The sequence below is a fragment of the Thunnus albacares genome, chromosome 9, assembly GCF_914725855.1.
Source record: "Thunnus albacares chromosome 9, fThuAlb1.1, whole genome shotgun sequence".
NCBI classification, from domain to species: Eukaryota; Metazoa; Chordata; class Actinopteri; order Scombriformes; family Scombridae; genus Thunnus; species Thunnus albacares.
Genome location: NC_058114.1, coordinates 12,661,458 through 12,687,098, shown reverse-complemented (window position 1 = coordinate 12,687,098; position 25,641 = coordinate 12,661,458). Strand labels below are relative to the sequence as shown.

At 40.0% G+C, this 25,641-nt stretch overlaps 3 protein-coding genes across 6 annotated transcripts; 2 read left to right on the top strand and 1 right to left on the bottom strand.

The window, feature by feature from the left end:
• Positions 1 to 617: 617 nt before the first annotated feature.
• LOC122988547 (ubiquitin-60S ribosomal protein L40) lies at positions 618 to 2,809 on the bottom strand. Of its 2 annotated transcripts, none has more exons than XM_044360923.1 (5): positions 2,708 to 2,809; positions 2,157 to 2,268; positions 1,604 to 1,690; positions 1,231 to 1,333; positions 618 to 773 (listed from the first exon to the last, which is right to left on the bottom strand). In XM_044360923.1, exons 2-5 carry the CDS (start codon positions 2,257 to 2,259, stop codon positions 680 to 682), a joined length of 387 nt encoding a protein of 128 aa, XP_044216858.1. In that variant the 5' UTR covers positions 2,260 to 2,268; positions 2,708 to 2,809; the 3' UTR covers positions 618 to 679. The 2 variants fall into 2 exon arrangements, with proteins under 2 accessions (XP_044216858.1, XP_044216857.1); XM_044360922.1 differs by lacking the exon at positions 2,708 to 2,809 and adding an exon at positions 2,656 to 2,680.
• A 2,414-nt stretch (positions 2,810 to 5,223) lies between these two features.
• LOC122989106 lies at positions 5,224 to 9,650 on the top strand. Of its 2 annotated transcripts, none has more exons than XM_044361785.1 (8): positions 5,224 to 5,830; positions 6,136 to 6,245; positions 7,317 to 7,405; positions 7,647 to 7,747; positions 8,189 to 8,310; positions 8,709 to 8,898; positions 8,971 to 9,059; positions 9,414 to 9,650. In XM_044361785.1, exons 1-8 carry the CDS (start codon positions 5,323 to 5,325, stop codon positions 9,540 to 9,542), a joined length of 1,338 nt encoding a protein of 445 aa, XP_044217720.1. In that variant the 5' UTR covers positions 5,224 to 5,322; the 3' UTR covers positions 9,543 to 9,650. The 2 variants fall into 2 exon arrangements, with proteins under 2 accessions (XP_044217720.1, XP_044217721.1); XM_044361786.1 differs by having other exon boundaries at positions 5,226 to 5,830; positions 8,974 to 9,059.
• A 2,867-nt stretch (positions 9,651 to 12,517) lies between these two features.
• On the top strand, positions 12,518 to 25,012 carry arrdc2 (arrestin domain containing 2). 2 transcript variants are annotated; one of them, XM_044361347.1, is made up of 8 exons: positions 12,518 to 12,640; positions 13,501 to 13,755; positions 21,632 to 21,849; positions 21,943 to 22,045; positions 22,149 to 22,405; positions 22,516 to 22,678; positions 23,252 to 23,412; positions 23,536 to 25,012. In XM_044361347.1, exons 2-8 carry the CDS (start codon positions 13,503 to 13,505, stop codon positions 23,587 to 23,589), a joined length of 1,209 nt encoding a protein of 402 aa, XP_044217282.1. In that variant the 5' UTR covers positions 12,518 to 12,640; positions 13,501 to 13,502; the 3' UTR covers positions 23,590 to 25,012. The 2 variants fall into 2 exon arrangements, with proteins under 2 accessions (XP_044217282.1, XP_044217281.1); XM_044361346.1 differs by lacking the exons at positions 12,518 to 12,640; positions 13,501 to 13,755 and adding an exon at positions 18,935 to 19,389.
• Positions 25,013 to 25,641: the final 629 nt, after the last annotated feature.

Sequence of the window (25,641 nt, the reverse complement as noted above, 5' to 3'; positions counted from 1 at the left end):
GTGCAGGTGGCGTATAAGACGGCAAGTGGTATAAATACTGTTAAATTAATATTTTCACAGCTTTTAGTGTTGATAGTATCAGTATCTTTTCCATTTGGATTCAGTCCTACAAGCCATATGAGGTATGTTTTAGTCTATATTGTTAATGACACTCTTGAGACTGTGGTATTTTGTTAATGTGCTGCACTGTGCAATTGATTTAGACCAGCACAAGCAGTGTGAGCTGTTGTGCCAAATCAAAATGAAGTACAAACCACATCCAACTGGCACAAGAGCACCTACTGGTCTCAGGGTCTGTTCCAGGAGGCAGGTTTACTGAGATAATTCAGTGAACAGATTTTTTTTTTTTTTTAGAACAGGCCTCTGACACAAACTATTTAACAAACTCTTCTCATACTTGTATTTAATCCTCATCTAGGAACATTTGGCAAACAGTAACTCAAGTTTATTGCACCAATTTCATCTTGTTAGTCAGTTTACTGTTTATTATTATTAAAGTGCTCTGAACAACCTCACCACTGTGTAATGCAAACCTATGAATTCAAATTAGGCCAAAGATCCTCTATTTCCTCTTGCTGTGTATGTGTTCCACTGAATCATTCACATCAGACACAGAGCAGAGTTTTCTTACATTTATTTTAACACAAAATGGCATGAAGAGCCGATTCAGCCAAAATGTCTACTTCAGCTTCTTCTTGGGGCGAAGGTTGTTGGTGTGTCCACACTTCTTCTTGCGGCAGTTGACAGCACGTGGGTGCAGGCGGGCATAGCACCTGAAAAACAAGAGGTCAGACATGAACTTAATGGAAAACGCAACCAACCTTAAAATCCTGAAAATGGAAAAAATATAGGTCACAACAACAAATCAGATATAAGAGAGTCTGCAATAACATTTCAGATTACCACTAGATTTTAGTGAAACACTGGCAGGAAATGATGCAGGAAAAACTGGAAGCCTATATCTGCACACTGCTACTGTCTGTCAATGTTTGTCTGTTATGAACCGTAACATCAAGCAAAAAATTACAATAACTGCCAATTTGTGTAGTTTTAGTTTGTGTAGCTCAGTCTTTTGAGATTAAATACATACTTTACTAAAACCCTGGCTAATCAAACCTCACTGCCTGTGTTCCCATTTTGAAAAGTGTTGCAGTATAATCTCCAACTTAGCCCTCTCAACAAGAACGGTACCATAACATAAAAAACAGACTGATTATTTCCAGGACTTACTTGCGGCAGATCATCTTGTCGCAGTTGTACTTCTGGGCCAGCTGTCTGAGGGAAGGCTCGATGATGCCACCACGCAGACGCAGAACCAGATGCAGAGTGGATTCTGGTGGGAAGTTAAGACACCTTGATGTCAATCTCAAGCTCAGTCAACATACAAAGCAACAGACAACTTTCACTACCTGCGCAAGTACTGAAAATACACTTTACATTTGATATCATCATCATCATCTTTGTGAGTTTTTCTGAGATCCCTGAACTTAACTCTTTTATAATAATTTCAGATGTTGTTAAGTCTTTTTTCATATAGATATGTTCCACTAAGTCAGGCTATTAATCATACAACACCTCTGGACTCAAGCTTGATATCCGTTACCTTTCTGGATGTTGTAGTCGGACAGGGTGCGTCCATCCTCCAGCTGTTTGCCAGCGAAGATCAGACGCTGCTGATCAGGGGGAATTCCTGCAAACACAACATCTTTTTACCAACTTGCACTTACATTTTGAGGATGAACAATAACTTCTATTGATGTACAACTGGAAAAAAGCAAAGCTACTACAGACATGTCAAACATCACTCTTTATGGCTATAATCAAATATTCTAAATGCCTACCTACTTACACACTTGCGTGTACTTACAAATGACAGAATTCGTAATGTCACATTACATTAAACTATGATCTGATGATAACCACCACCTTAAAAGCCAAGACCCCAGTCTCCCATTAAACTAAATTAAGTGGAGTGGCCCTTAAGCAAAATATCAAAAATTTTAATGTTCATCCTTCTACTATAGTTGGTCAAACAGTTAATGGAGGTAAAGTATGGCTTACAAAGCCGATTTTTCTTTGTCATAGCAGCACAAGTTGAAGTTGCCAACTGACTGTCAAGACTCCTACCACTTAAAGAGTTTTACACGATGGCTCACCTTCCTTGTCCTGGATCTTAGCTTTGACATTTTCGATAGTGTCGCTGGGCTCAACCTCGAGGGTGATGGTCTTCCCCGTCAACGTCTTCACGAAGATCTGCATGTTTGCAGGCTGTTGGAGAGAACACTGACGTTAGCGCTGAGTTTAGCCGTGCAGCTAGCTTGCTAACCGCACGGTAACTGATGGCATCTTTCACAACACATTGACGTAAATGACACACATATCAAACTAGATCCAACATAAACAGATAAAAGATGGTATCTCAATCCTTTCTGAACTGTTATATTGACCGTGTGCCGGCTGTAAGTCAGTAAAGTTGTTAGCTAATGCTCGGCGCAAAGTGGTCTCGGTACAGGGCCTCACCACATGCGTATCGTTAGCGTGGAACTCAATCACAATTATCTTTATTTTCACCCTCAGAAATAACCTTTCGGCACTCGGTATAGAGATACTACCATATTACAACGGACAATATATTGTTTTAATCACAATTAATACCTCGGTATTCAATTTTAAGGATAAATAGGTAGTGGACGAAACGTGTACGCACCCGGCCGCTAGCTGAGCCTCAACGAAAAGAGAGCGGAAGAGGCTGACGCTGCAATACGTCACTTCCCTCTGCTGGGTTTCCATGGGGCTAAAAGTTTGCTCTGCGACATAAATACATATATACGGCATAACTGCTTTTAATGTTATTATCTTATTTATTTATTGGGACCATGTACAGTGTTGAACATAAACGTTCCCATTTGATGTACTGTACCAGAGTTAGCTTATAGCTGCAAGTCACAATTAAAACATATAACAGAACAATAACAAACAGTACAAAGCAAAAAAAAAACAAAAAACACACGGGACCCATAATACAAAATACATACACACAACAGCACACGTGATTAATGTTGTATGTCATATGTTTTTAGTGTGCTGTTTTCTATGATCGTTTTAACTTATGTAAAGTATCATTGAGGTTCCTGAAAAACGCTCTATAAATACAATGTATTATTATTATTTATTTATTTTTTATTATTGTTTCTTGTCAGAAAAAAAATCCCTATTCTTTCCTAAATGATTCCAAAGAGATATAAATCATATACTCAATCTTTTTTGATGAATTTGGTATTATGCTGTCCTATGAACGGTTTGAGTCTATATACAGTTTTCCAATTCCTTTCTGAGAAGTTAATACTTTAACTTGTGCTATTCCAAATGGATTAATTCAATTTAAGTGCAGCCACTTAAGTTATGGTAGGAGTAATATAACACAGCCTTTACTGGTGTTGGATGGAACTGAACAAAAAGATATAAAGTGTAATGATAAGCATATTCACCAAACTTTTCAAACAAAGAATAAAACTGTATCTATACGTTTTTCTTGAGGTCTCAGATTGAGAACATAAATTGGAGAAGGGTTTGGCTCTTACCTCACAAGTACTGTATTTCAAACAAGGCCAAGGAAGTCAATTTCAAAATTTTACATTGAATATATCCTGCTAACTGTCTTTTTGCTTTTTGCTTTACAGACATCAATATTTCTTGTGCCTTTTGTAAACATAATAGAGAAACAATTTCTCAGGTCTAGGGCAGATCTAGAATTTCACTTTTTTGGAAGCTGCTAACTCTGTCTACTCTTTTAATCTTAAAGACATTACCATGATAATCCAGATGATGGCGCTCTTGAATATTTGATAAATGTCATTATTTTATATGCAAAGTTTTTTTTATTCACAAACAGACATTTTCTAAATCACTACCTAAGATCTCACCTTTTCTCCTAGAACTGCATTGTCTACTTGAACCAAAATTTATTAAACAACAAAAAAGTAGCTAAATTGAAACATTATGGAACCTTTTCCCCTGAAACCTCTGACTGAATATGTTTATATATGTGTATATGTGTACTCCTGTTTTTTATTTTTATATAATTGTCTTTTAATATTTTCATTTTGTTCTTCATGTGTATTAGTGTCATTTGAATTTGATTTGTATGTGCTGATATTGTTTACTGAATGTTTATATATTATAGAAAGAGTGACGATGAATCACATTTTGAGTTTTGACCACATCTGGTGATTTGCTAGTTGAAGTTCTTTTGTCATTTTTCAAATACTGTTAGTGATAGATATGGTTATTGTTACAAAATGTAGTTTGACTGACACCTGCTGTTACAATGATGGAAGTGATTCTGAGCCACATCATGGTGAACATGGATGAACACAACAGCTTACTGTGTGAATTTGTGCAATATGTAATATGTGCAATATGTGCAAGCAAATACAGTGAGATATTAAATCCAGTTGTACGTATTTTATATTCTATAGATGCATAACATGCATTTTAAGACCAAGAACCAAAGACGGCCTTTCTTCAGATGTGCTGTTATGTGTGCACATTTTATATTCAAATGTTTTTTTTTATTGGGTTTTCAAACATTTGCACGATATACATTATACCAACATCTGCATCCCACCCACCCCCCTGGGAGACTGGCCAACACACCAAGAGTGAAAACAACAACAACAACAACAACAATACATAATTAATAAATGTGTGCACATTTTTTAACTGACACCGCTTTTGATATAATTAGATTGCTATTGCTGATACTTTAATGTGGACTCAAATGGAGACAGAATCAAACAATTACTTTGCAAGATGATCTTGTAATTTTATCCAAGGTAATGCTTAATTATGCATAAGACTCTTGAATGAGCAAAGTACATCCATTCCAAACATTTAATAGGTTGTTAAGGGTTAGTAGATGCCATTTCTGCCTTTTTCTAATACCAGAAAAAGGCAGAATATAATATATTCTGCTGTGCAGTTTTGCAATGCAACATCCTCAATAAGCAACTGAAACTCAAGAAAAATTTGATTTTCTTTTGCTTGTTTCAGTGGGTGCTGCTGTTTGTAGGTTTTCTTGTTGAAGAATGTTACAACTGAATAGTTTTGTGTCCACTCATTGCATTCGGCCTGGTAATAGGACACCATGTCATGCATTTGTTTCTCTGCAGGAGCAGCAACAGTGTCAACATCATCATGTTCCACAGCACAGAGGTTTCCATGGTGAGGCATTTGTAGCATTTTTCACCTGCTTCAGAGGAAGCAGGTGGAAGGCTACTGTAGCTTAACCACAGAGTTACAGTCAATGTGAGCAGGACACTGATGGTTTCCAACATGACGGCAATGGTGGAAACACTGATTCCAGCCCGTCCTGTCCACATCCCTGCTCTGGACAGGCACAATCCAAAACCATTCTCAACCAGTTTCCAGGAGGACTTCCAGCCTGTTTTTTCCAAGAAGGTAGATCCTGTTAGTGAGCCCATCCCAGCCGATGTGGACCACAAGGACTTGAGACACAACAAGGAGTACCTGACAGAGGTGAAGGCGTCATACCAGCGTCACCCATTGCCACAGATCACCCGTGCACCATGCCGGACCAGGTTTTGCACCAACTTCAAGATGCAAACAGACCCTGGTGAAATTGACTACCTCACCACCACGTCCCAGAAATTCCGTCCCCAGCCCTTCCAGCCCCCTCCCACCTCCATCCGACCATCACTGGCCATCAAGAAGATCCAGCAAGTGGAAAAGCTTCCAGAAAGCATCCAAAAAGCCTCCTTCCCCCCACAACATGGCTCTCCTCTTATAAAAGCCACGGTCAAACATCTAGGTTAGTGACAGAATTCTTGAATTTTATTCAGATTCTTTTTTTGCATTTTCTGATTAATACTATAAATCCAGATTGGATTATGGGATCAGTGCTAAACCATATCAGACTGATATGAACATTCATCAAATTTAGTCAGGAATTAACTCTCAAGTTTTGGATAAACATTCTAAAAAATGTCAAACATAGTGAACAACATCATAGCCTTGTAATGAATAACTGAGGGAATCTGTGTGAGGGTTCATCTCTGAATCCTGCAGAAAGTAGAATTTACATTTCTAAATGAGAAAGTATGTTTTTCTCTGTAGCGGAGGGCTTTCCCACTATAAAAGGGGACGGGCGTCATCGCAGTTTTGTCTCCCAGTACAACAACACCTTCCAGGGAGCCTGGAGCAGACCTGCTCAACCTGTGGAGAAGGTAACAGCAGCAACAGCAGGAGCAGCAGCAGCAGCAGCAACAGCAGCAGCAGCAACAGCAGCAGTTTTTGGTCTTGAGCCATCATGATTTTATTCCAATTTAATACTACATGGCTGGAATGAAAACCTACAGACTCAAAAAGGAAACTGTTCTCACAAATCTCACAAATTTTCACATTTTCTCTCACTTTATACTTCCACTCCACTACACTTCAAAGGGAAATATTGTACTTTTTACTCCACAACCACTGTCCTACTTTCTTTGAAGATTAAGATTTTACTTTCAAAACATATGATCAGCATAAAATATAATTAGTTTTCATAAATCCAACCACCCAGTAGTGTATAGAATAAGATGAAGTAGCTCAACCTAGATCTACAACATTAAAAGCAAACACAGGTATGCAGAGACCACTTTCTCGGCACATAGCTACAAAATTTAAAAAAAAAACTTTTGACATGTTTCTGCATCCATAATAATAATCTAATCTGAGTAAAATTTTGAATGCAGGACTTTAAATGAAGTATTTTTACACTGTTATATTACTACTTTTGCTGATGTAAAAGATCTGACTTATACTTCTACCATTGATATTAACATATTTTTTTTATATTGCTGAGAAGCTGTAGTCTAAACTTTGATTGTTACACCCTGTAGAACTATACTTCTGGCCCCAAAATATACTTTTTTATTTTCTCATTGTTCTACATCCCATATTAATATTGGTTAAGTCATGACACATGAGTAGATTTGGGATCAACCCTAAACTGATCTGTTAATCTGTTTAAAAAGTGGAAATACTATGACGGTTCTTAACCATTTTTAGCTACACAGCAGCCTTTTTTTTTTTTTTACTTCACAGACAGACTAGACTCAGGTTAAGCTAGAGTGCAGACTGAGCTGCTTCATGCTCTGTAGTGTGCATGCTAACAAGAAGACACACTATGACTAGGAGTACCAGCACCATCAGCTTTAAGTTGACACAAGAGCAACAAGGGTCTTGACCTTTTTATGAAGCTTTCCATGTTATCAGCACAACACTGTGACTGTTTTTATGGCGTCTTTGTTCAGCACTCCTCAGTGTCTATAGGTGATCCTGAGAAGATTAGAGAGAGAGAGACGACTCATGCTGCCTCATTCAGCCGGCCCGCTGTCTGCAGGTCTGTAGCTTTTCTGCTTCGCTGGAAAAACACCATGTGACACAGTTTACATCCTATACACAGAGAAGCCAAACAGTAAAGGAAACCATGGCTGCAGGGCCATCAGATGTGTGACCCGTCCTGGTCATAGTTGCCTAGTGTGAAACTTGTAGGGGGTCTAAAGCTCACATGCAGTGTTGAGTTTATTTCTACACACATAAGTATAATAAATGCATTATTGAAACTGCATTTTTTGATACAGACCACCAGTGGTGAAAGAGCGTTTGAAGCTCAACCTTGGAAATTTCTCCAATGACCCATGGTCATCCACGGCCAGAGAAACCTTTTGTTACCACAAGCTGGGTGAGTGTTTTCTGCTTTTATGTCTAGACAGGTTTTCTTTCCCTGAGTTTTCATCTTTACATAATAACAAGCCAGATCTCATTCTTGAATGTCTCATTCTGAATTCTTCACTGCAGTTAAAATTAGCCTGAGGCATAAATGAACAAAGCAGCTGCAGTTTTTTAGGGGTTTAATTGTTGTTTAATTGTTTAATTTTAATTGTCACCCACAGCTTAAATGCCTTGTATGTTTGCTGTGCTCTCATTCCCAATGCCACTAATGGTTAGGGGGAAAAACCCCTAAAGAACATAAAGTTCTCTTACATTTTCACAATTTTACAACCAAGTCTTTAATATTCATTATAAACCAACCAGACTACAATGACACAGAATTGGGCTACAGATAAAACACTGCTTCATTAATTCATCCAGTCTGGATGAGTCTGTGTGGTTTATTTCCCAGAGGACCCAGTTGTGCTGACAAGGAGGAACCGAAATTTCAGCTCTGTACCCAAGGGCGACACTGATATGGGGCGCAACAAAGAGAGGATGTCGGTCACCACCAACAGAAACTCCTTCTCTAATGTGAGATATGTGAGCTCCCTCCTCACTGGCACTATTTAATTTAAGGGAGATAAATTCAGATATTCCTGGCCATAAAAAACTTTTGCCAGAATTTTACAAAAATTGCTCCCAAAATGTTAAAATATGGCATTTTTATCAAAGAACACTAACTATGGTAAAAGTCAGCTTTCTTCACTGTCTTCACTCTCTTCAGTGAATTTATTAGGTCTTGATAATATTACTGATGCTTAATGTAGAGTAAAACCATCAATTTGCACTTTATGTTCATTTATGCTTTCTTTGTAAAAATGTTTTTAGGGACTTTAGAGTTGATTTTGATAGAGTTTGTTTTGTTAAAATTTTGTGCAGTGATTTTACTGTGTCAAATTTGATCCTGCTGACTAAGTTCATACTTGTAGCTGAACAACACAGAGCTTTCAGTGCATGTACCCGGGAATGACCTGATAACCAAAAGCCATGTGCAGTTCAGCCCACCCCGTCTGTCAGGCTTGTACTACACAACCACGACCACAGAAGACTACAGCAAAAGGGACGGAGAGCGGGCCAAACCAGCCACCCAGCTGCCGAGCCACATACTGAGAGGACCAGGTGATGGATTAGTTGAGTTTGTTTGTGTAATGAGAGGTACATTTAGATATTAAATATGTTTAACCTGTTTAGCAGAACATGGAGTGAACCTCAGCACCACCGGGGCTGACTTCCTGCCTATGAAGACCCGCAAACAGACACCTTGTCTGTCACAGCAGAGGGTGAGAGATCATAAAATTCAATTTAAAAGTCGGTTAAATTCTACTAAAAATAGTTGTAATAGTAACAGTAATAGTAGCAGTGGTTGTCATAGTGTTAGCAATAATTAGTAGCACTGACAGTGATAGCACCAGTTGTACCTGTAGTAGTAATAGCGCTGGTAGCAGTAAGAGTAGTAACATCAGCAGCAGTTTTAATAGTCAGAAGGTTGCTGGTTTGACAGCTGATACTCCTGAGTAAGTGGACCTGATGTGTCCCCTCATGTGTTAAGACTCTCTTTCTCTTTGTACACTTTTACTCAGCATAATATTATATCATAATTAGATATTGTATGTTTCTCTCTGTTAATCAAATAGGGCCACATCAAGTTTCCGTTGGCCCATCAGCACTTCAGCACCACCCACAAGGAGCACTACACAGCCAAGCCTTTGATATTGCAGCATCCTGGCTGCAGCCAATTCTTGACTCATTTTGTCATACAGTGACTGAGAATCTTGTACAGTGGCTCTTGTGTTCCCGTGCAACATCTGCGAGCATATGTAAGCTGTCGAGAATATTTTTGATCAAGTGTTCACATAAACATTTCAAATACACAGTATACTGCATTTATTTGACATGCTCTGGATTTTTCTCACATGAAAAATGTAGCTAAAATCTCAATTTTAACTAAAACCTGTCAATTAGTCAGTCAAAGTCTGCATTGCACTTTTAAAAATTGGCATCTATGTATTATTGTTGGACAGATAATAAAGCACTAACAAATTATATGCAGCAAAAGTAAATAATAAATTAGTACTACGACGACTAAGTTGTGCTCAAATGGCAGTTCCATTAATTTTATTGTCTCACCATGGGATTTTTAATTTAGGCAGAAAACCCATAATTTTAGGTTGATTTCCTTAAATTCCTTTGTGAAAAACAAAGGAGTTAAAAGTGAATAAAAACAGGTGATTATCACTGGAATAAAATATGTTTCAACAAGCACTAAAGCCTGGCCATAAAAAAATCTTTTAAAAGGTGGTTTAGTGTATACACACTTTTTGAGGGTGTTGTGTTGAGGCTCTGGTATTTCTCTATACAGTTAAATCTTTTCTACATTTCCCAGAATTCTTTTAAACAAGGCACAGAAAAGAGGTGCAATGTTGTTGTATTTACATGTAGAATTTGAACCCCAATCCTGAGTCTTCCCACTCATTTGTGCTCATAATTCCTTTCAATTTCAAGCATGCATCCAACCAAAGTCACGCCATCCCTCTGTGTCATGTGTTTCCCAGTGCACTGCAGATGAATGCTCATAGGCTAATTTTACTGGTCTGATAAATAAATAAACTTTTACCCAGAGCAGTATGGGGGCCATCAGAGTGTGAAATATTGAAGGAACGTGCAAGTGCAGCCTTAGCAGTTAGGTGGTTTACACATAAACCTCACCCTCGTCTGCAATATTTAGGCCAGAGGGAGAAGCATTCTCTGACGTCACTGTCCTACTTCCACCCTGTTTACACTGTCAACGCTAACTGCTTAGAAGAAGGTTAGCATCTGATTTGTAGAAAGATTCTCCTGCAGATCACTCCTTCAAGCATGATTGACCACAAAACTCTGTAAAAACAATCTATGTTGTTGCAATAACACAGCCTTGAACCTGAGATGCAGGCTCTGCTGATAAAAAAGTTGGCAGGCAAGCAGATGTAAATAAACGGAATCTGGAGTTCATCAACCTGGTGAAACAGCAGCAGTCCAGGTATGGGCTGGAATGTTAGCTGGCCAACAAGTCCAGGTTCAGGTCCAAGGGGTACAGCTGCAAGAACATAGTGTGATACCAGATTAAATGCCAGACTAGACCAGACAGCTCTTGTTTATTTCATTTGCACCAAGACACATGCCAATTATAGACTTATAATTTTTTCAGCAAGCAATTTCATTTAAGACCATGGAATGTATGAAAAATGTGTAAAATTGACAAAACACCTGTTTTGTTTTGTTTTGTAGATCTGGTCAGCATATGAGCAAGGAATACATAAATGAACAGGTAGCAGGTTCTCCTCAAGGACAAGCTGCTGGATCAAATCTATGACCTTGCAAATTTGAAGGATACGTGCAAATATCTCAGCAAAGTTGTAACTATGACGGCAATGTAGTGATATTATAGTGATAAATCTACTGATAAGAAATGCCAAAAAGCAAAGTAAGCTTGAACTGAATTCCATGTATACTCAATGCAGGGACTGGAGTTTTATTCATCATGGAATATTTAATCATTAATAAGGAAAGCCAACTGCAACCACAACTGCTCTAGTGATGTGATCATGTCACAAATTTAACTTTCATCCAGCATGTGACCATAGACTCTATGTGACAGGGTGATCATGTGAAGGACACTTCTCCTGAGGCATATGACCAAAAAAACCCAAACAGAGAAACCATGTTTTACTGAGCTCACTCTCATTTTATGGAATACATTGAATACATTGTGGCTTTTTATATCTTTTCCCCCTCCACTCTATTTAAAAAAAAATCATTTTAAAATGTCTCTGGACTTTAATAATGTTGTGAAATACTGTTTCTACATAATGCAAGCGATATCTCATCATACTTGAAGATTTCATTTGCAAAAAAGGATAATAAATGCACTTGCTGTTTATGTCTCTCTCTCTCTTTCTCTCTCTCTCTCTCTCTGTGTGTGTGTGTGTGTGCCTGTGTGTTTGTACTCCATGGAGTATCAATCAAACAGGTGTTTGTTGATTCATTTTAAGAATGGCTCTTATATGTAAATGTATGTATATATAATGCAAATGAACTCTTCACTTACTCTGTACTTTTTGCATGCCATTGTCATTTTTGTTTTTGCAAAAAAAAGAAAAAACCCGCAACAAATATTAGTTTTAACTAGAAAAGACAAGCTGTCACAAATTAATTGACTGTGCCTTCAAAATAAAAGCATACTGCCGCCACGTAAACAACAAATCAAGTTAGCAGTCTATATTTTACAATAATTGGTTAGTGCGCCCTTTTACGTGACCTCAATAGCTTTATTGTCTTCTCTTACACTGATCTATTAGTGGAGTAAAAATGAATGGGTGAAATAAAGCTTACATTTGAAAGGTCTAACCGGAAATTGTCTTGTTATTGTGCGTCACTTAACAGGCTATCCACGCTGACCTCAGATGGTTACCCTAGATTTGCGAAACTCTCGCGAGATTTGTACGTATTGTTCCTTCATTGTGCGCGTTGTACGAAATGTTTTATTGTGTGACACCAATGTAGTTAAGGTCTGGTTATGATTAGACACAATAAACACTTGGTTAGGGTGAGGGAAGATCATGTTTTGGGTTGAAATGATCACTCTCGCGAGATCTTTCGCGGGTATGGGGTTACCATAGACACGACCGTCCTCCTCGTTCGTGTTAAAGTGGGCGGGCGTGACTCACATGTGCTCATTGTCATTGGTGTAAAACAGTGAGCTGCCACCGTTTATAAAGGCCGGGCTTCCATTGAACGTCCAGTCAGCGTGAACACACAGTTTGGCTTCACTTGCTGACACCCTCGCCTTTGAGAGGAAGACCACAACGTTGCTCCTGTCTCGCCGGTGAGTTGGAGACTTTTTTTTTTTTTAACATAAGCAACGTTCACAGCCGTTTTTATGAAACGTAGGCCCGTTTCTCATTCCTGATTGGCTGAGAGCTGCTCTCAGCAGTTTATAAATGTCACTGACGCCTAAACACACATCGGCCACATAACGGAAAATATAAATATTAATAGAGTTACTGAAAATAAGCTCCGTGCATTGCTGTAGCAGAACTATTTGTCCCGGCGGAGGAATCATAACAGTAAGTTGTTATTACAGTTTTATTTACACAATGTTTTTGAAAGTACTATTTCAGTTATTTTCTCTTTTATATTACCACTCATACCAAATTTGTATTAAAGAATCATTAAACTATAATAATGATATCATTTGTGTTATTTGTGTTAAATGTTATTAAACCATTCTGAAACATGTGTGTAAAAACAACAACAACAACAAAACAGGCTGCACTAACAGTGGCTATATCTGCAGGGGTGGTCCTGGCATTTCTGGGGCTTTAAGTAGTAACACCCAACCCCACCCAAAAAATAACATCCCTGAAAGAAAATAGCATAATTTAAGAGGTCAGTGCAGTTTCCTGGTATTGGAAAGTGTACATTTAAAAGTGGTTCAAAAGCATTGCATCATATTATTTTAAAAATGTATTAAGGTTCCTGTGTATAATTTGTATGTGGGGCCCCAACATGTGTGCAGGAGCCTAAATGGCCTTGGGTTGGTTCTGGCTATTTGCAGTATTTTTTTTTTTTCAGCGCCTGAAAATGTTTCAGAAAATGCGTTTTACACACACTTCTGACACAGTAATCCATCTGCTTTGTCAGATTTCATCTTTTCATGCATTGTATTTTTGTCATCACACATAGAAATGACGTTGAGCTCCATAAAGTCTTTCAAGCTGGAGCTGGATGGCCCAGCTGACGCAGCGTTCACTGGAGGAGAGGTGGTGTCCGGCCAGGTGGTCCTGGAGCTGCGGAGAGACACCAGAGTGCACTCCATGAAGGTGCAGGGAAGAGGTGTAGCCACGGCACATTGGCTGGAGAACCGCGGCATGAACTCAGTCTATAATGACTACACATCCAAGATCACTTACTTCAGGAAGAGACAGCATCTGATCCGAGGTCAGTATTAAAAGCTGCAGATGGTTTAGTCGTCCTGGCTGGTTAATATTCAGGTACAGTTATACTGTGTTTATTAACTGGCTTATTGACTGGCTGGGGAATGACTACAAGAAAAACCCATCACGTTGCTTTGTTTTCAAGGTTTTGTTTTGATTCTGGATCATAACATGTCCTCACAATGTTTTGCAGAAGTTAATTTTTCAACATTGACCCAGTTATAATTTAGCAAAAATAAATGCATTTTAGTACTTATTCAGGGCAGAGAGCCAAATGTGCCCGGTCAACAAGTTCAGTTGTGATGCACTGACTGGAATTATGGTAGTCCAAAGGTGACCAGAAATAAAGTATGGGATTATGGGATGCGAATGGGATTTCTGGCACAATTTAAGCTACTTTCAAGGTGCATGGAGAAAGAAAAGAGTCTGAAGAAGTCAAAACTCCAGCAACGCCTGTAGTATAAAGAGCAACTTAATTTAAAGGGGGGGCATTAGTATGATTTGTGCTGACCTTGTAGTACTTTCCTTTTGTCCCCTACTGTATCAGTATAATATTCTTTTAAGACATAATCCACAGTTTGTAGCTATACATATTAAATGCATTTCAGCATATATTGCAGCTGGTAGATGAAAAAGGTCTCTCTCTGTTCTGAATAATGTTGTGTAAAACTGCTGATGTGAGCTGTCATGTGCCAGCTGGTAGCTGCTGTGTCTTGTAGTCACTGCAGTTTGCAAAATGAAGCCACTTGTGCCAGCTGTGTTGCATGGAAACCCGGGAGAGAGGTTGACATTGTGCTGTTCAGATACATCTGCCAGATAACATAATCTTAACATTAAACACAAATCCATCAGTCCCGAGTCCAAATAAACACAACTGGTTTACTGAGTGCTGTGTTGCACTGGACGTAAGTGTGAAATTCCCCCGGTGTGGAAGGCACCAGGCAGTGAGAGAATATAGACCATAGTAGCTAAGTAAATAAACTGTAGACAGCGGTTAATGTTTCATTAGCTTCTCTGTAAACAGTTTATTTGGTTTGACTCCCCATTCTGCTTGGACAGGTAAATAGGATTGTACGCCAAATGCAGATGGTTCTCAGATAAAAACAGAAGTAAGTGTTTTTGGTGCTTTGGCAAACAGTATTCAGCCATAAAACCCAAACAAGTTGCAAAGTAGTTGAATATAGCGTCTCATTTCCAAGTCATTTGCTGATGACATCTGCAGCAGCTGCATCATGTATACACTGTGGTTAAAGGTGCACTAGGCAGGTTTTGTACGTTAATATCCAGCTTACATTTCAGCCTTTATCATAACCTGAGGCTACGTGTAACACATCACCCATTAACTGAGATGCTGTATAATATATTTAAAATGTCATTTTCCAGGTACCAGAGCCAAAATTTATGTTGTTAAAGTACTAACTTAGTGAGACCAGCTGCAAACAAATAAATCATTTATATTACAATGATATGAAAAGCAAAATGTTTTTGGTATTTTAACTTGAGATGTTACAATTCAATAAACAAATTGTAAATATTATGATCAATTTTATGATGACAGCGGTGGAAGTTTACCCTGCGAAGCAACTGGATTTGCAAGATCACACGAGAATCCATCTTGTCAGGCTTCAAGTTATGCACTTGTGTCCGAACCAGTGGTGGTTTGGATCAATCATGTCTTAGGAGGATTCTTGTGTGATCTCGCTAATCCAGCTGTCTCACAAGGTAAGACAGTGATAGCCAGATGGTTCATTCAATCATCTACCGAGTGTTTTTTGAAAGTGCCTGCCCTTTTCCAAACAGTTTCCAGGGACGACTTCTCAGATGGTTCTGTGTAACTAACCATCTGGCGCCTCTGGTTAACTGGAAGTGACTGGAAATCAAAACAAAACTAAAATAAAAATGTAGTGTGACATCCAAATTGTTTCCTAAACAGAAGAGAGGGAGCGCTCCATCTGGAGAGACCCGGATCAGTCCAGGTGTGTTGCATCGCTAATGTTCTTGATATAACGCATCACAACTGGGTCGCCTCTCTGCGCTTTAATTAGAGAGATTTTCCAAAGAATTCCATATCTTCACCGAAAATGGCCACAACTCTGCAAACTATTATTCTGATGAACTATTGTTTCAACGATCGTCAAAAATAGAGCAAAATGTAGTGAGTAAAAAAAATGACACACACATGAAAAAACCAAACGAATGCTACAAAAATATGCTTACATTGGTGTGAGAGTGTACAATCATGTTACAGATTTTACATACATGGAGGTTATAAAGCACCAGTAGTTTTTGTGCTTCTTCTTCCGCCACCTGCTAAATCCATATGACCAACATACACATGTGCCTTACTCTGTTGTGAAAATATGTAATTTTGTTTTCTAGACTGTGAACAGTGAGAACAATGAGAAGCTGAGCTGCTGTCGGCACATGGGTGGGCTGACCTGTTAAATGTATCAGCCCCTCTTTCTGTACAGACCAGCGTTATCTGCAGAATCTGCAATCTAGAGATCAGGAAATAACAGCGTTAATTGTTTTTGCAAAGCTTCTCACATGCTCCCCAAAAACCTGTCGGGGACAGAATCTGTGTTATTGACCTACATTCAGTAAGTTGTTCGACTGTTGTAAATACAAATGTTAGTTACAAAAGTAGAAATAAGGACGTTGTGTCAGGTTCTGTTTTTTTTTTTTTTGACAAGAACAGCAAGACACGTGGAGAAAGTGAAAGAGAGAGGAGAAGGCAAGGAGGAAGGAAGGGGTGGGGGAAGTTTAAAAAATGCAACCCGTGTCGCCATGACGACAAGGAAAACAACACGTGGCCCCCTTGGCCCCGCCCTCCTCCACCACACAGCCAGCTGCTGCTTTCCATTCATTCGACAAAACTGTGTGATGTTGTCAATTTCAACTCGTTTATCTATTATTTGTTTTTCAAAAACAAATTTTTCTGTGAATCACTTGACTTTTTTTTTTAAGGCAGAATTAGATCTTGGAGTCTTGGAGCTTGAGTGGAGGATTTTGATGTGTTTAGGAGTTGCTCCACTTTTAGGAGTTGTTGTAACCCTTTTATAAAAACTTGTTTTTCTTGCACACGCCACAAATTACACTTTTTAAAAAATACTTCTTTGCTCTAAAGTAGAAAGGGCTTCTGTTAACATTTGTTTTACAATGTTGTGTACTCAGCAGCTCAGAGTAAACAAAGAGAAATGCTTGAAGGATAAATGTGTTTACTTTAGTCTGCAGCAGTGGTAAAAAGCGTTTTCAGCCACGATTAGACTGATCGCACAGAGTCATCTGCACAATAGGAACGTTTATCAGGCCGATCGTTCTGTGCAGACGTCTTATCAGGACTGAGGCAGGAAGCCCTGACTGAGCCGAGCTGTTGCTCCTGGTCACCGGCAGGTGGCGTGTAGAGCTTTATTTCACCCTCTGGCCAGGACTCCTGCATGTTTATAAAGCAGAAACTTCCAAATTGATGCAAACTGGACCACAGCTCTTAAATATGACATTATTTTGTTGCTAGTAAGGACTTTTCACAAAATAATTTATACTGGAAGTAAAATGTAGTTAAACCTCCTTTTACTTTGTGCCATTTTTCTAACCTGTAGGGAGTAAAATGACATATTCCTCAACTGAGGTGCTGCATTGTGCTTTTTTCACATTCAGTGAGCAAGCATCATCTACCAAAAGTTTTCCCTGGATTCACACACATCTCTAGCAGAATGCAAACTATGTAAAAGCATCCTTGGTAGTCATGCAGCTGTCTCCAGATCGTCAGATGGTGGCACTGGAGAGCTAGGTCTCTCTCTCAGGGAACAAAGCAGTAAACAACTTTGTTTTTCTCAGATCAAACTTGATCTTTGTCCGTAGGATTTTGAAATTAATAAAGAAACGAAGCAGTGCTTGATTAGTTTGATTGCCAAGGAGTTTGGAAGACGAATTGATTCTGATTAGAACTGGCTTTGTTTGCAAATGTAAGTGCATTTGAAGTGTTCAGAGAAGGCAGCATGGATGCCATGATTCATTCGAGTGACAGTCTCTGCAGTTTTCTTTATGCAGAGACTTGGAGTTTTCCTTTGATATAAGTGAAGTATCTGTTTAGCAACTGACAATAAAGTTACAGTACTTGTTTTTCAGACAACTACAGCAAGAGCATAAGTTGCATGCGTTTGTGCGAAGCTGTGTGTTTTCCATGTGCGTAGTGGCCTGGCAGGGTAACAGTATGTTCAAAGTGACATAGAAGAAGTGGAGTAAACAGCTTTGGTCCAGAGTGAAACTATTTTCCTCTGAGCTGTTCGGGGGCATGCTCAGTAAGCCTGTTTTCTTCTAAGAACCTGTAACCATCAATCATCACCAGGCCCTGTTTTCCTCTCTGCTGCCTCCACACCCAGTCTGCATGTTTATTATGTTGCCTTCAGGTTCGGTCTGGAAATATGGGTGTTACGAAAAGAGCCGCACACAACTAACCCACCAAAGTGGTAAACAGGATTGAAGAAGTGGGAATTGTACATGATATCCAAATAGTCAGTATGTGACACTCATGTGAGTTTTCTGTCCTGAAAGTTGTGACAGTTTTGTGACAGAAAATGTAGGTGCTTTTAGTTTTGTTTTCTCTGTGGCTTTCATTTCTTGTAAAGACTGACATCACAGGGTGATTCTGGTCTTTGCCCAGACATGTTTGATTGTTGGAGCTGTAGTCTTCTCTTATAACAAGATGACAACCTGTAAATGTGCAGAAAAAGCAGTGATAACTGAAGGTTGATAAAGAAATGAATGAAAGCAAAAAAAAAATCCTCTTTGCATAATGATGTGTAAAACAAAACAATAACTCCCTAAAACCTGACAACAATGGTCTCAAACTGTGAGATGTGAGTTTTCTGATTTTCCAATTTCACAGTTGAAATCAAAGTTTTGATGTGTGTGTGTTGTGATGTGTTTATTATTGGAGACAGCTGCTGCACTTTTTTGTTGTAAACCTTCAAACTCCAAACCCTCTTTTACTCATCGTTTGAAACCTCCACGATACATTTTATTAGTAATCTTGACCGAATAAAGCAGTCAAATGCAGCCACAGGTCGTATTTACAACTATAGTTCTGGAATGTCCGTGCCAAGGAGGAGTGCCTGAACGCACCCACCGCCCAGCCCACAACTCTCTCCTGACGCCTTACATAATAAATTCAGAGAGAACCGCCCACCGTCTAAGTCTGCAAATAGGGCTGCCCTCTGAAACAGATCAACAGTTTGAGCTTTAAACTAGCGGAAGAAAGAGAGCCGCAACCTGAAGATCCACTTCAGCACATTTTAACACTTTGCGGAGAAAGGAAATACTCACTTTTTTGCGTTTTGAGAGGACTTGCACAACTTGCAAAAAATGATTTTCGACAAAGTGAACAAGTTTGACATCGTCTTTGACTCCCCGGAGGTGGACTGTCCTCCTGTGTTCAGCAGCGGGGACGTCGTGTCCGGCCGGGTGGTGCTGGAGCTTTCCGGGGAGAGCAAGGTGGACTCCCTGAAGCTCCACGCCGAGGGCTTCGCCAAAGTACACTGGACCGAGTCCCGGTCCGCCGGCTCCAGCACCGCATACACCCAGAACTACAGCGACGAAGTGGAGTACCTGAACCGGAGAGAGGTGTTGCTGCAGGCAGGTCAGTCAGCTCTGCAGGCACGGTGATGGGGGAGACCACAGAGGGTGCATCCAGTCTGTAAACCAAGCTTATTATAGTTATCTAAAACTAAACAAAAAACTTAAACTTTAGTTAACTGAAATAAACATCAGAACTTGACTTTAGAAAAGTTGAAAACTAACTGAAACAATATTGTGTGCTCACACAACCATCTAAAATATAATAATAATATACAGAAAATGTTTTTAGTTTTAGTCTTTGTCAATTTGGTCAATTTTTTTTCAACACAACAAGCTTGAGGAGGCATTGGTGCATGTTTATTGAGACTGGGATGTCTATATGACTGACAGTCACCTGCCTTCATGTGTTTGTATTGTGATACCTATTCTGAATTTATTCAATCTTTCCCCTGACAAGTACCCCCCCCCCCCCCCCCCCCCCCCCCATATTACATTAAAAAACTAAAACTAATAAAAACTAAGCTAAACACTTTTGAACTGTTAAAACTAAACTGAAACGAGCAAAACCACTCTGCAAACTAACTGAAACTAAATTGAATTGAGAACAAACATTAAAAACTAATGAAAAATACAATAACTCTGCTGTAAACTACAAAATAAGTCTTCTTCTCATTGAGCAAATGCCAAGCTAATGAAACAATAGTGAAAGTGGTGCATTTGTCTGGTGATAGTGGGCCAGTTGTTTGTCTCTAAACGGGGAATGGTGTGAGAGTACACAGTGTGAGAGTTAAATGTTTGATAAGAACTAGTCTAAACTCTGGTTGTGTAAATGTCCAGTAAAGTCAAATTTAACTCTCACTTCTTTCAGTAAGTGGTTTGTTGTTTTCCCCACACCGTAAACTACTGTAGATGTAAAGCTGACTGGACAATCTAAGCGTGATTTCTCCAACTCTCCTGATAATACTCAGTGAACGAAACAAAAGTCAAACTGGAATTACGGTGATTTCATAAGGTGCTTTTCAAGAGATGTTTTCTTTGTTGTTGTTGGGTACTTCCTTGAAGTAAAACTGAACATCTCACAGCTTCAGAAAGTGCATAAAACGATTCAAATATACAGCCATTCATTGACTAACGTATTTTCATGGAACTGTAAGTTATTTGCCATCTGAAAAGTTTTGTTGTTGCTCTTATCGATTATACAAGGATGAAACCAGCCACCGTATACGAAGAGAGCAATACATGCTGCAGCAGCTGTCTAAATACTAATTTCTCATCGAGAAAACATCTGTTGAAAGAAACTGTGCTGGCATCGGACTTTTCCTTGTTCGAGAATGTCCTGGGTTGTTTTCCTCCTCGAGTCCCTCAGGTTTCTGTCTTCATTCATTAGGGCACAGAGATGTTTGTTTAAAGTGCAGACAGGAAATTCGCAGCCAGGGCTTCGTCGATTTTTATGTTGTTTTTCTGCAGTGTTCAGTTTCTCCGCCTGACTTGGTCTTTTTTACGAAGCGGCAATATAAAAACACATTATATAACATTTAAGAGTTTGTTGGCTCATGTTAAGTTTTTTGCAGGTGTGCATGAAAATATACGCTCATTACAACCCACTTGACCCGTTAAGAGGATTTGACACTGACAGTATTGTTATGGAAATCAAATACGAGCTTCCAGCCAACAAAGGCACACAAAACACATCGAGTCTGTTAAACGCAAACACGTGTTCCTGGACCTGTGCAGAAAGAGAGTGAAAAAAAAAAAAAACACAGAGCAGTTGAGACGGGCTGTATAATGCAGCTTGAGGAAAACATGCTCTCAGTCAGCACAATGGAGCAGGAACCGCCCCTCTGAGCAAGCACAGGCCATGTGATTGCAGAGAAAGACAGAGAGATTTCTATTTCAGCAGCAGTCATGCTTAAAAAGTTCTGCTCTCACTCTCTAGTCTAGTTAACTTTATTAATGTGGATTTTTAAAGAATACTGCTGTTTTTTTTTTTAAAGTTTGCACCAGTTGTGATTGTTTAGCACAGTCACATCAGCACTTCCTTCCCTTTTTCAGAAGAAGCCTTTGGCTGGCATTCGTTCTTGTGGTTAATGAATTACCTTAGAGATAAATTAATGCACATGTTCCTGATGATCACCTCATCATCACATCAACAGGAAGAAACTGATCATCTGGTTACACCCACTGAATCTCAGCTAAATGCCTTTACACACCTTGAAAATCAAAATGGATAAAAACTGAACCAAAACGACAAGTGAATTAACATAACTTAAATTTGTTTTTCTTTTTCTTCCTCCCTCCCTCAGATAATGGCGAGGTGACCGTCCTTCCTGCCGGCAGACATGAATTTCCATTCAGCTTCCAGCTGCCAGAGGAGACGCTGGTCACCTCCTTTGAGGGGAAACACGGCAGCATCCGCTACTGGGTCAAAGTTAAGCTACACAGGCCTTGGGCCACCGTGAAGAAGATCAAAAAGGAGTTTACAGTCATCGAGCCCATTGACATCAACACACCAGCCTTCCTGGTGAGCATTTCAGCCCTCACAGTTTATGAATTGTCATCACACACTCCATGATTTTCTGGGTGGCAGTTCCTCATTTGGTTTCATCATTCCCAGGCGCCACAGGCTGGAACAAAAGATAAGATGGCACGGGCGTGGTACCGCAACTTTGGACAGGTGTCTGTAACTGCAAAAATTGACCGCAAAGGCTACACACCAGGTGAGAGTCTTAACACCTTAAACAACATCTTCTATAAACACAGATCTTGTTGGTCACTTTAGAATCGTCTGCAATTCCTAACATGCTCTCTCTCTCTCCACAGGTGAGGTGATACCTGTCTTTGCAGAATTTGACAATTCTACCTCCCGATCAATTGTGCCCAAAGCCTACATCACTCAGACACAGACGTTCATCGCCCGCGGCACCATGAAGCAGAAGCACTCTGTGGTGGCCACGCTGTGCGGCGACATTGTCGGCCACAGACGCAGGGAGACCTGGCACGGTCGCGCAATAAAGATCCCACCTGTAGGTCCCTCGATCCTGCAGTGCCGCATCATCAAAGTGGAGTACATGCTCAAGGTGAGTTCAGTCTCAATTCTGATTCCCTCTTTCCGTGCGAGCTCTTGCTGTTTTTGGATCTGCACTTTGCACAGATGTCACTAAAAGTTTCTCCTGTTTCCTGCCACCAGGTGTGTGTCGATGTTCCTGGGACATCCAAGCTGTGTCTGGAGCTGCCACTGGTCATAGGCACCATCCCTCTCCATCCATTCGGCAGCCGCACCTCCAGCGTCAGCAGCCAGTACAGCGTCAACCTGGAGTGGCTGCGCATGGCCATCCCAGAGCAGCCTGAGCGTAAGTGTCCTTTTAATACTGCAGTTAATGACAAGCAGTTGAATATTTTTTAACTTTTGGTGTTTGTGGTGCAAAACACTACATACTCATTAATGTCTTTTTCACCATTTTTAAAATCTGTGGCCAGTGTTCAGGGATGTTTGCTATCTTGACCTAAATCTTGCCAATGAACTTGATTCATAGGACCAGCAAAATGGCCAAACAATTGATTAACAGGTTCCTGAGGCAGTTCAGGTTAAACATTGGACAGTCAGTGATAAATTGCTACATCGTTACATCCAAACAGACTCTCTAACCTCAGTCAGTTTGTGGGCTTGTTCCCTCATTTATTTTTATGACAGTTGAATGCCAAAGTACCACTGGCTCCAATGCCAACATGCATAAACAAACAAAGGTTTCAATTCAGCTGAGATTCATGTTGGATTAAATCAGCGTTTGTTGGTGAAAAGGGCAGTAAATGTTATGTGGGGTTTTTAAGAGTTTTAACAGCAGTGATGACTCAGCAGCTTAGTGTTTGGACCTGTACTGCTCTGAGTCAGACCAGTGGACTAATCTAAACCTCTTTCCCTGCAGCTCCTCCAGATTACAGCTCTGTGGTGACTGAGGAGGAGGCTGAGCAGTGCAACAACGCGGTGGTCCTGCACCCGGCTGAAGACCTGAGTGGGATCTTGGAGCGCCCCCTCATGGCCTTTGTCCAGGAATTTCGCTTCCGACCTCCGCCAGTATACAGCGAGGTGAGTCATCATACGACACTCAGCTACACCAACTGTTTACTCAGTTTGATTGGCACACATGAAAGATTTTTTTTGTGTTGTGTTGAATCTTATGTGTCTTTTATTTCCATTTCCTGCCTACAGATTGACCCCAACCCTCAGCCCTTAAACATGAGACCTCGCTGCATGACGTGTTGAACCATGAGCCCTGCCTGAGCGTCGAGCAACTTAAATTAATGAAACGAATCAAGAGATTTGTCTTCTCCTGGATTACTTCTCTCTGGTAAATGGCACCTGGTCCCACCCAGTGTTGTGGAGAGGGACTGGAGCGCCACGGAGAGGTCAGGAGAGGAGACGGAGCTCACGGGAACTGAATGTCAGTGGAGGAGCCCGCACTTGTTTCCGGTCCATAAAGTAAAGTGGACGCTTTCCTGTTCTGCTAAGAGGAAAGCAGCTTCTCTACATCAGTTCCTGTCCTCCCCAAGTGATTTTTGGCTCCTGACGAAGCGAGCTACAAATACCTCCCAATCAACGTTACCCTCATCTGAAATGAATTTTGAGATTTAAGGAGTTTGGGACATATTGGGGGGGAGATCACTTGATATTTGTGAGGTGGAGAGTTGGAGTTGCACCTGGTGTTTCAGATGTTTTGAAAAGAAGCGCTCTTGATAAGTTGACACATGTTTAGGACCACATTGTCATCTTTGAGTGGCGTAAAGAGATATGTGCAATTTTTGTTTCCAACTCCCTCTTACCAGGCAACACAGTAGATTTTAACAGCCAACATTGCTATCAATGCATTGTATGACTGAACAGCAGTGTGCCTATGATGATTTCTACTGTTACTCAAGCACATACTGTATCTGAAGGTGTGATGGTGGAGCAGACAAGTCAAACAAGCAGATATGTAGATGTATTTTATGCATGCTCGTAAACAATGTGTAAAAGGGAAAAGTACATATGCCTTAATTATCTGCCGTTGAAGATTGCATGAGAGTTTCAGGGAGTCGTTCTCTCATAGAGTTGATTGTATTCTGAAAGAAAACAGAACAAAATCGGTTGGATTGTATGTGGATGAATTCCGTTGGTTTTGTGTTAACGCAAAGCTTAAGGCACTTAAGTGTCAGATAGCTGCGGTTGTTGATTTTAGCACAGTGATAAAATAGGATGAGCAGTTGGTGTATAAAGCTTCACGAGGCTCATAGATTAGCTCTCCCAGCTGCTAAACAAAAGGAGGAGGAGGAGACGGAGACCTCTGAGCCATGTGGTCTGAAGCTTTTGATGGGAGCCAGATGCCTCGGTGCTGCGGGGTGCTTTGTGAAGCTCAACCAGAACACACTGCTCAGCGTTAAAGTCGAGCCTTAAGCTGGAGATGCCACTGAAATGTATGGACAAAAAAACATTCCAAAAACTGACTCGGGGATTGTGTTTTCTCCTCAACTTCCAAAAAAAAAAAAAAACAAAACTGTTAGGAGTAATGAAAAAAGTCTTCAGGGTCAGCTGTGCGACTTTGGTGGCACGCACTGAAAAACCGAATGTATTTTTATACAAATGCAATTGTTGATTCACAATCTCGCCAAAGTTTTGTAATTGTTTTTTCTAATAAAAAAGATTAAATGGATGTCCGTTGTCAGTGTTTCCTTAAAATCTTCACTGATATGTAAGCTGCACACAGCGTGTAGCGTGCCAGTGAATTGGTACATCATGTTCAACAGTGTGAGTCAAAACTATATTATTGCCAAGGGCAGGGTTCACTGAAGAAAGAGGCTACACTTAGTGGATCAAAACAATAATTACAGGCTGAAGTTGTGTCCATGACTGCTCTAATATTGTGCACTTGCACAATCTAGTTTTTCTGGGTGCCTTTCATGCTCCTTAGACAACTGGAGGAGTCAAAAATTATTGCTTCATCTCACCCCTGAATTATCTGTCACACTGAGTTCAGCTGATATATGGATCTCATCTAGTGTCCTCTCGTACAGTTTGTACTTTGTTTACATGAATATTCAACAAGGATCCCAGTTATTTTTACCATGTAAACACGTAACACATAGGAACAAACAAGCAGCTCAGTGAATTATACACAATGTTACACAAAACTATAAACATGACTGAAGGCCAAGATAAAGAAATTCTCTGGGGTTTATTCAGCACACCGTCTTAAAGTAAAAGAACTTCACTGGAGAGATTTTCAGTACAGTGTTGAGCCAGACAAGGCCATCAGTGAAAAGCTTTTGTCAGTCCTAATCG

What these genes read in the sequence shown, in the direction of transcription:
- LOC122989106 (XM_044361785.1), top strand. Translation starts at nt 5,323, where the DNA reads ATGGTTTCCAACATGACGGCAATGGTGGAAACACTGATTCCAGCCCGT. An exon ending in CTTTTGTTACCACAAGCTGG is followed by an intron (nt 7,748 to 8,188) that starts GTGAGTGTTTTC and finishes TTTATTTCCCAG; the next exon opens with AGGACCCAGTTGTGCTGACA. An exon ending in CCACATACTGAGAGGACCAG is followed by an intron (nt 8,899 to 8,970) that starts GTGATGGATTAG and finishes TAACCTGTTTAG; the next exon opens with CAGAACATGGAGTGAACCTC.
- LOC122988547 (XM_044360923.1), bottom strand. Translation starts at nt 2,259, where the DNA reads ATGCAGATCTTCGTGAAGACGTTGACGGGGAAGACCATCACCCTCGAG. An exon ending in TAAGATCCAGGACAAGGAAG is followed by an intron (nt 1,691 to 2,156) that starts GTGAGCCATCGT and finishes TTGTGTTTGCAG; the next exon opens with GAATTCCCCCTGATCAGCAG. An exon ending in GACAAGATGATCTGCCGCAA is followed by an intron (nt 774 to 1,230) that starts GTAAGTCCTGGA and finishes CTTGTTTTTCAG; the next exon opens with GTGCTATGCCCGCCTGCACC.
- arrdc2 (XM_044361346.1), top strand. Translation starts at nt 19,116, where the DNA reads ATGATTTTCGACAAAGTGAACAAGTTTGACATCGTCTTTGACTCCCCG. An exon ending in TCAACACACCAGCCTTCCTG is followed by an intron (nt 21,850 to 21,942) that starts GTGAGCATTTCA and finishes CATCATTCCCAG; the next exon opens with GCGCCACAGGCTGGAACAAA. An exon ending in CCGCAAAGGCTACACACCAG is followed by an intron (nt 22,046 to 22,148) that starts GTGAGAGTCTTA and finishes CTCTCTCCACAG; the next exon opens with GTGAGGTGATACCTGTCTTT.